This window comes from Anoplolepis gracilipes, chromosome 1 (genome assembly GCF_047496725.1).
Source record: "Anoplolepis gracilipes chromosome 1, ASM4749672v1, whole genome shotgun sequence".
Taxonomy (NCBI): Eukaryota; Metazoa; Arthropoda; class Insecta; order Hymenoptera; family Formicidae; genus Anoplolepis; species Anoplolepis gracilipes.
The window spans coordinates 14,314,094-14,324,913 of NC_132970.1; the positions used below are offsets into that span (position 1 = coordinate 14,314,094).

A 10,820-nucleotide genomic window follows, 5' to 3' on the forward strand; every position below is an offset into this window, starting at 1 on the left:
AGCAATAATCGTCGCTGGCATTCGACGCAGTGCATTAGTCAGCGTTAGTCGGAATTTCGAGTTACTGCAAACGGAAGGCAAAAATCACGAGACGTAAAGGAGACGGAAGAAGAAGACTTTGAGAGTCGGCCCCTCGCGCGTCACACGCGAGAAACCCTTTTTTTCCGCAGCGCAAAACGACGAGTCCGATAAGAGAGGTGATAGAGAGGAAGAGAGAAGCGCGCGGCATCGGCACCGAACGGCTACGGTGCCCCCGACGCAGTCACTGGCGCTGCGAGAAGTCGACGAAATCATTGACATTGGGAACGGCCATTTTGGCGTGTTGTCTCCCACCGATCCGAGTGCTCGAGCTCGAGGCGCACACACAGACGGTATCGACGTCCATCCGTTTTCGAGGTAAGGTACACGCCGACGTAATACCTCCCGGACGACGTGCGTGCCCGCGATCCTCGCGACCCTCGGCGTCATTTTCGTCGCATCGCGTCGCGACGCGCGCGGCGCGTCTCAGTTTCTATCTCCGTCTCCGTCACGAGAACCGCCGCGGAAAATCTGGCTGGCTCTGGGGCCTAATAACGGTATCCGTCTCGTTTCCGTCGCATCCGTCGCTACCGACGGTATATCGTGGATCAATTCGAAACGGAGGTAGAGATTCCAGGAGGCGGATTTAATCGAGAGAAAATGGCTCTAGCTGTACGTGCGCGCGCGTTGCAATTTTTTGGGGAAAATAAATATACTCGCGACATGGTACTTATTGTACCGCATATTGCATCTGCTTTTATCGACGATTCGAACGTTACGCGTTTGAAATCCGCGAAACTTGTTTGCCTATGCGGCATATCAGCTATCGTTAATCATGGATACTCGTGATTGGTCAAATACGTACTGCTATTTTCCTTTGTTGTTTCGTGCTTTGTTCGGTATAATTGTTCGGGAAAATTCAAGGCAGTTTGAATATTTCGACATTTTGATACACGGATAAAGAGCGACGTGCTCCAAAAATGCGAATGTTCCTTTGTTTTTATCGTATAAGTATAATGTCCTATACATTAAAAAAAAAAGTGCCTTTGTGTGTTATTCTTAATACTAATAAAACTCCTTTCTTATTTTTTTACGTAATTTTAAATAACACGAGTTTATTCTTTTATTTTTTTTTTTTAAATAATGACTTATTAAATTATATCTTATTGTTAGATATGTTAATTTTTATGTTTGATTATATAAATTTTATATCTATTGAAAATTCTATAAATGATAAAGAAATCATTTTTTTTTAACACAGTTAATCATCTTATCTACAAAAGTATTCGTCTTTCTTGTACATCCAAACATGCAAAAACACTTAGCATATTCGAATGTATTTATAACAGCAAACAGTACCTATAGGCATAGTCATTGTAGGTCAATTTTGTTTGGTCTTGCTCTCCTGCCTCTCTATTCAGATATTAACATAAAAACTGAGTAAATGCTTTTGAACATGGTTAGAGCTTGAGTTATATATTATGATGTAATTATTAATATTTTATAAATTATAACAGAAAAATATGAAATTTTTAATAAATTTTTGAAAATATTACATTTATAATATACATTTTACAATGTATATATTACAATGTAATAGTACTAGCTGATATAAATATAATTACAAATAGTGATCTTTTTCTTTTTTTTTTTTCAATTTTTTTTTTTTTTTTTCCAGGAAAAATACTGCAATATATCCAGAATGATGATTGAAACGCATATAAACTCTAATCACATGTTGAATTCTGGTTTGTCTAACAAATCGGAAATAGATAAAATGGATGATGTAGGTTGGAAGGCCAAATTAAAAATTCCACCAAAGGATAAGAGAATTAAAACAAGCGTAAGTTTTAAAAAAATTTATAATTTTAAATTTAAATAAATTGAGATTTTAAATACGTAAATTAACTTTTAAAAATTAATTTTATTGTTTATATAATTCATAAAATTGTTTAAATTTTCTGGCTTAATATAATAATTTATCTTTAAATCTTACAGGATGTTACTGATACACGTGGTAACGAATTTGAAGAATTTTGCCTAAAACGTGAATTATTGATGGGAATTTTTGAAAAGGGATGGGAGAAGCCATCACCGATCCAAGAAGCTAGTATTCCCATTGCACTTTCTGGTAAGGACATCTTGGCACGAGCGAAAAATGGAACTGGCAAAACTGGAGCGTACTCAATTCCAGTGCTAGAACAGGTATATATAATTACAATATTAATCTAAAAAAATAAAAATATTTGATTTAGATATTTTTTTTTTTTTAACATTATATATTATTTGTTGTTTTAGGTTGACCCAAGGAGAGAAGTAATTCAAGCATTGGTGATTGTACCTACAAGAGAGTTAGCACTACAAACATCACAGATTTGTATTGAACTTGCAAAACATATGGATATAAAGGTTATGGTCACCACTGGAGGAACTAACTTACGCGACGACATTATGAGGATTTATCAAAAAGGTAGGATCTAGAAAAATACAAATTTATAAATGAATTAAATGAATTTGCACAATTTAACTAATGTGTAATTTATGTTTTCAGTACAAGTAATAATTGCAACGCCAGGAAGAATTCTTGATCTAATGGATAAGAATGTGGCAAATATGGAACATTGTAAAATTTTAGTTTTAGATGAAGCAGACAAACTGCTGTCACAAGACTTCAAAGGAATGTTGGATCATGTCATATCGAGGTATGTTTGTAAAAAATATTTCTAAAATACAAAATATATAAATTATAAGATATAAAATATTTAAATATACATAGAAATAAACGATATTTGACTATGTACGATATTCATGATTTATGTACAATGATGTATTTTGTATAATTATTTAAAATGTTTAATGTGTATATCCTCTTAAATATCTTATCATATTTCTAAGTGCACTAAATTGATCAATGAATCAATGATTAACTTTTATTAACTCCTGTTCGAAATTATTGGATTTGTGTTTATTTTTTTATCATTCTTTTTTTTGTCTTGAAAGACGTGTTGATGCTACATTTGATATTTTCTTACCAATATAAGTCAATTACTTATACTGATCTATAATAATAAATATACTGATCTATATCATTATTAATTAAAAGTAATTCAAATTGTTTATACATATTAGTGCTCTTTAATATTCATAATTTTATGATGTTCATTAGTTGTATTATTTTCTAGATTGCCACATGAACGTCAGATTTTGTTGTATTCAGCTACATTTCCTCTGACTGTGAAACAATTTATGGAGAAACACTTGAGAGATCCATATGAGATTAATTTAATGGAAGAATTGACTTTAAAAGGCGTAACACAATATTACGCTTTTGTACAGGAACGACAAAAAGTTCACTGCCTTAACACGTTATTCTCGAAGGTGAGACATTAAATATTTGATTTAATTTAATCCCATATCAATACTTTAGATATTTATAAATGTATTATATTTATAGTTGCAAATAACGCAAAGCATAATCTTCTGCAATTCAACGCAACGCGTAGAATTATTGGCTAAGAAAATAACAGATCTTGGATATTGCTGTTATTACATACACGCGAAAATGGCGCAGGCGCACCGCAATCGCGTGTTTCATGATTTCCGTGCAGGATTATGCCGAAATCTCGTAAGTTGATTGATATCTATGACAACAATTTTACTTATAAGTATATATATATATGTATATATATATATATGTATATGTGTATGTGTATGTATATGTATGTATGTATGTATGTATGTATGTATGTATGTATGTATGTATGTATGTATGTATGTATGTATGTATGTATGTATGTATGTATGTATGTATGTATGTATGTATGTATGTATGTATGTATGTATGTATGTATGTATGTATGTATGTATGTATGTATGTATGTATGTATGTATGTATGTATGTATGTATGTATGTATGTATGTATGTATGTATGTATGTATGTATGTATGTATGTATGTATGTATGTATGTATGTATGTATGTATGTATGTATGTATGTATGTATGTATGTATGTATGTATGTATGTATGTATGTATGTATGTATGTATGTATGTATGTATGTATGTATGTATGTATGTATGTATGTATGTATGTATGTATGTATGTATGTATGTATGTATGTATGTATGTATGTATGTATGTATGTATGTATGTATGTATACATATAAATAAATATACATATATATGTATGTATACTTATAAATATGCATATTATATATGTATATATAGATATATGTATGTATATTTATTTATTTATTATTTAATTTATCTGTAACAATGATGCTCAAATTTGAGATTTGATTATCAAATGCAAACTTTTTTTGCAGGTGAGCAGTGATCTATTTACCCGCGGTATTGATGTTCAAGCCGTGAATGTCGTAATTAATTTCGACTTTCCGAAAATGGCAGAGACATATCTGCATAGAATCGGCCGATCTGGAAGATTTGGCCACTTAGGTATAGCAATTAACCTAATCACGTACGAGGATCGCTTCAACTTACATCGTATCGAACAAGAGCTTGGAACAGAAATTAAACCTATCCCCAAGGTGATAGATCCTAGTTTGTATGTAGCGAAACCAGAAGACAATAATAGTATGGAAGAAGGTAATGTGTCCAAGTAGTTTCGATACTCCGTTGCAAAATAAAGCTTTACAAAGCGCTCAAAAAGTTTTAAGTGAGAAGAATGTGTGATTGTGACTCATTTATGTAAGGCATACATTGTTATGCTTCAAACTCAATGGAAAGAGTGAACTCAGTTTGAAAGTGAAATTTGTCACAGTGAAGGGGTGTCTAACAGTGTATTAAAGACAAAACAGTGCTGCAAAACGATTTAAATAAAGGAGTGCTCTGTACAAACAGAAATTGAAAACTTCAATTATCATTGTACTAAACAAGAAAAGAATGAAAGTTTACTTGTAAATAAAACATACTAAGCATGCGTAATAAGTGAGCTGAGTGCTTGAAGTGTCGAGCGAATGTTGGTGTGAGAGTCATTCTTTGTATATAAATACATTTAAATGTACATAAGCTAAAGCAAATCAGAGTCAAGCCATTATCAAGATGCACAATATGTAAACAAATATGTGAATAACGTAATAATCAATCATTGCATTTTATCATAATTGTAAATATTACATGCGGATACACACATCGTTTTAATAGAAGATTTTTATACAACAGCTTCATTCTTCCAGTATTTCTTTTTTTTTTTTTTTTTTTTTTTTTTTTTTTTTTTTTTTTGCTTCTGTTTTCATCTAACACAATGAAGGAAAAGGGTATGTATAATTTAGTGAAAAGAAATTGGCCAATCTCACTGAGTGCAGCATACTATAAATCTATATGCTCATTACTTTTGTACTGTTGTGCATATATATACATATAAATTGCCCTTAGACTTTAATAAAATCTTATACACATATAAATTGCTCTTAGCAATCTAATAATAAAATTTGGAATATTAAATATCAGTTGTAATATTTGATCATGGCTTGATTTTGCTATCTGTCAATATTGTCATACAACTCTGAAATTCAAATCACTTGTCAATGTTAAAACAATCTTTCTTTTTTTTTTTTCCTATCTTTAATCTCACTTTTTTGCTTTGATTACTAGATTTTCTTTTCTTTTTCTTGTTTTTTTTCTTTTTTTTTAATGCAATTAGATTTTCTTTTTACAGTACCGTGATTGAGAATCAGAGGTTGTACAATTGACTAGTTTTATATAATTATTTTTTATAAACAACTGGCTGGTGGACTCCATTAAACAAAGGTTCTGATGCTGATAACGTATATATTCAATCACAGTCTACGTTTGATCATGCAACAGCATTCTATTGAGACTGAGGTTTAACAGAAAAAAAAATTGCAAGGATTAATTACTGAAATTATACAGTGAATAATACAAAGTAGGGGACGAATGTAGATGCATGAAACTAAATATACACGCTAAATCATGCAATGTAAGAATAGGGCGCACTATTACATTATATCTCTTATAAAAGATAATTACCAAATTTATATTATTGGTAATATCGACTAAAATCTCCAAAAATTTCCTTCGGAATTTTTTATTCTTTCTCTATTGAGCACTTTATTTAAACATTTATAACATTGTTTTGGCTTAATATTATTAAACATTCTTTCACTTTGTAACAAATTTTGAATTGATTTGAATTTTTCTATTGAATTTAAACTCACTTCTTAATTTCACTCAGCTCACTTGATATATTTAATACCTCTTACAAGAGTAAAAAAAAACAAAGTCTTATCTTTTTCTTGTTTAGTATAATAATTAAAGTTTTCAATTTGTCTGCACAAAGCATTTCTTTATTTAAAAGTTTATTCTATGAAAAAAGGTTTCTTTCACTCAATACAAATTTCATTTTTGAACTGATTTCATTAGGTTGAAACAATAAATATTTTATATAAATAAATCATAATACCACACATTCTCACTTAAAACTTTTTAAGGATTATATCTTCATGGATATGTTTGGAGATTCTATGTCGAGGTTCTATGCGCCCTATCTTTACATTGCAATACGATTTAGCGTGTATTTATAGCTTCATATATCTACATTTGCTCTATATTTCACATAGACTTCTATATAAAACTTCTACATGTGACTGCGGAATATAAATAATATATAAGTAATTAATCTCTGCAATTTCTTTGTTTTCTCTTGATCTCTTGGATAAATACGTGCAGGGAAATATGCAGGCATATGAAAAAAATTTACTATTTGCAATATGTGACTATATATAATCGAAATTTATAATTTGAAGCCCACCAACCAATTTGACTTAGGTTTATGAATGCGAGATTCGTACAGATGATAATACAGGCGATACCAAAATATTTCATGTCTGAGACAAATTGTCCTTAAATGAAATATTAACACAGTGTGAAGGCGGTTTAAAATGTATTTAGAGTTGCGGTGTCAGTAATTGTGAGCTTATCATTGGAGACTGTAGGATAGATGTACAGTAATGAGATAATAATTGCTGACACACACACAAACACACGAAATGTGAGAGGAAAATGATATTGCAAAGATTGATTGAACATTGAACAGATGTGTGTTGATCCAGACAAATGGTTGTTCACTTTAATCTACAAAAGTATAAGTTACTTCATATGCTAATTAAAATAGTACTAAATTTTTGGCACTATTATATTGAGCGCAACAGTAGCTTACTCGTTGGTTTCGCATTTTCCGTCGAGACGTAATCAACTTGACAGATTAGATTACTCGTGTGGTTCTGCAGTATTCATTATAACGTATTGTTTCCCTGCACGTGTTTATCCAAGATTTCACAAAGATTTTTGGAAATTCTATTAATATTATATATTTCATAAATCACATACTTATTGATATAAAAAGCAAATTATTAATTAAATGAAGCTCGCGATTATCATTTTTGTTTACCATTTATTTATGCTATTATCTTGAAATTTGGAACTCGTTTCACAGATACGCGTCTAGCTGTTTTCTTACATTCGTAGTTATATATAATAACAAAATGTGTGAAACGAAAAGTGGCACAGTAATTAAAATGTTTGGGTACGACTTGCTACGCTCACAATCGAATGTTTTTCTTTCGATCTTATTTATTTCTTCGGTAATCTAATACGATTTGACAAAACTTTTTTAACCACGATTTAGCTGCTGTTGTGACTGTTATACTGGCAGATAAAAATCTATTGAGTACAGGTAAGAAGTCAGTGTTGATACTGCGAGAATTTTGCCATTGGTGATATAAATATAATGTCAATCCGATGCTCTTTGATCAAAATACTATCTTCTGCTTGAATATAGATAATAATATGAAGGAAATATATAAAATTAAGTTATTGTATATCTAATTCTCTGATCAATTAATACGGGGCGACATCATTATTTGATCAATAAGATTACACATAGATAAACGTATTGGGAGAAAAAAAATCAGACACAAACGTAAATGTATATGCAGCGAATTCAGATGTAATATAACTTTGGTAAATTTGCTGCTAATTTGTACATAAGCAATTTTTATTTTAGAAATGAAAACGAATGTGTCAGCCCTGTATCTACTCTTGCATCGCGTTTTGGGTTAACTCCTTAACAATTTTTTTTTTTTTTTTTTTTTTTTTTTTTTTTCTGATATTTGCGTGCATCACAAGATTTTATACAATGTACAATGTCATGATACACGCTTATATCCATTTCTTGATTTTATCTAAATCAATTTGGATAACATTTCTCTATTCGAAAAGTAAATTTAATAATAATATACTTTAAATTATTTTATCTATTATAGGAATATTACAATTTTCATAAACTACATATATTAAACAAAATTTTGGCTGGCCAAGAAAAACATTTATGCATTTAGCTCTACGATAATATTCTTATGATAAAACACAAAAAATTTAATAAATTACAAATTGTAGTAAATATACATATAATTGCTGATTTTTCGATTTATTTCGATTATTCAAACTCTATTTTATATATGATTAACGTTATTATCATTTTCTAGCAGATTATTGTTTGTTCTTATTATCTCTCGTTGAAGCAGAAGATAGTATTTGGATCATAGATCGTTCCTTCCTCTTTCGAGTTGACATTATATGTACTTAATATACAAACGCAAATGGGTTCGACGGATTAACTAATTCTTTCGCCGCTATAATCTTTGAAATGTCCCCGTTTGCAAAATACAAAAATCTGCTTTTATTCTGTTAGCTTCTTCTGTTATTCTTATTTTGCTTACAACAATTTCGAAATTTTTTTTGGCAATCTTACAGAGACTAAGGAGGGGGAAAAAACTTAGTCTTATTGCGCTGTAATTGGAAACATCGATAGATCCATTTTATGGAATCTATTTTGCGAAATGTATTTTATTCAACTTTTGAAAGAGTCAATTAGCTCGTGCTATAATAAGCAAACGTTAATTCTTCTCATTTAAAATCTTATATAGATATTTTATAAATAAATTTTTTTCTAGTTAAAATTATTTTCAAATTTAAATTCTTATTTATATTGAAATAGGGATATATTGAATGTACATTTTTTTATAGACTTATGCAAACGAAAAAAAGGGAAAGATGTTAAGTTTGTTTATTGATATACGTAGAATAATCTATAAAATTGCGTGCTTTACTTGACTCTTTCTAAAGAATGATGCGAAGTGGATATATATAAACTTAGAAAAAAGTGGGCTTAAAAATACAAAAAAAAGAAGAGGAAGAAGAAGAAAAAACATTGATTAGCAATGTTACGTGAGCAGGCTGAAGAATGTGGTAATTTGCCGTTCTTATATTCCAAATTGCAGACAAATATCCTCCAAAAAATACTGGAAGATAAGTTAAAATGAATATATCCGTATATGACGCATTTTGCAACTACAACTTGCCAAAGTAAATCTTTTTTACTTTGGTATTTTGTTTATTACCACGTCTTCTAGTCTAGCTCACGAGGTATCTCCAAGTGCAGTTCCAGCAACTTATCTTGGATATAACAAGGAATGCCCTTGTGATATGAAAGTAAGCGAATGTAATTCGTGCGACGTAGAAATACGTATTTTGGAAGTAAATGTGTTAACATCCGGATGTATGTGAGAATTGCGGAGAAAATGTAACCCCGATCACCTGGGGAGGGAATGAAAATCTTATTTCTTAATATCTACGATTCGAAATCGTAAGAATGAAGGAGAACATCTTGATAACGAGCTCTCTAATCAGAACATCGTAGATCTCGTACCTTCGTCTGAATTTATATTTCCATCGGTAAATACGGCGAGCTGCGTGCAAGCACATTCTCAACAAACGAAATAAGAATCGATCGCATCGTGGAAACTTAAGCGGCCAGACAAACAATCTTTCCGCGTTCGAATAACATACGCAGCTCGATCTTAATGGTATTGGAATTAGATCTCCAATACGTATGTCAAACACAAAAAAGAAAAAAAACAAAAAAAAAATCCAAAAAAAAAGTATAATTCGTTTGAAATGTAAAACAATATCAGTTTATCGACTATACCCATGCTTTACCGTTTTGTTAAAGAACTTATTAATTGTATACTTGTGTTTATATCAAATTGCGGAACCAATTCTAGCTGAAACAGCATACCTGAACAGCGTATTATATGATATCCCTTTGTTACTATTATTAATATTATTGCTATATATTAACGAAATATGAACGAAAAGAATTTTCGACACTATATAACGGACATCGATTTATTTTGTGACGTTGAAATCTAAGAGTTTCGGTTGTTTGTAAATTTAAGCGGCGTAACATTGCGGAATTTTTCTTGCACAGCTCTTATATTCTACAACCCATTCTGTTGCGTCTATGTTTTATAACTGGAATAATTAAAATTGCACACGCAATTAATAAAAGGAATATATTTGATATTAAAATGATTTCGCAATGTTATGCAGTGTCCAAATAACTTGCGACTCACGCGTAATTATGCGCAAATAAAATACTCTGTATTTTTGATTTTTAATGATGTATAATAATTTGTCAAGACAATTCTCGTTATTTGCTATCGTTTTGAAAACTATGTGCGTGGTACGAAAGCAAAATTACAAGCTGTTTCCGTGTTCCAGCAATGTTATTGTTTTTCTTTTCCCAAATTGTAAAGATGGGTTTGCGCATGACTATATATGAAAACATTTTTTTTTATTTATCTTTGCCATTCTGTTAGCCCAAACCCAATCTATAAATCGTATGTCAATTTCATTTCCTAAAAGGGACAAAACAGCAGAACTCTCTCTGTCGTCCCTTAATAAAAATTCTGTTTCAGTA

At 30.6% G+C, this 10,820-nt stretch overlaps 1 protein-coding gene across 1 annotated transcript; it reads left to right on the plus strand.

The window, feature by feature from the left end:
- The first annotated feature begins 29 nt into the window (after window positions 1–29).
- Me31b (ATP-dependent RNA helicase me31b) lies at window positions 30–10,820 on the plus strand. The gene is made up of 8 exons (XM_072887210.1): window positions 30–396; window positions 1,697–1,861; window positions 2,017–2,223; window positions 2,317–2,488; window positions 2,570–2,720; window positions 3,201–3,396; window positions 3,473–3,643; window positions 4,345–10,820. Exons 2-8 carry the CDS (start codon window positions 1,721–1,723, stop codon window positions 4,639–4,641), a joined length of 1,335 nt encoding a protein of 444 aa, XP_072743311.1. The 5' UTR covers window positions 30–396; window positions 1,697–1,720; the 3' UTR covers window positions 4,642–10,820.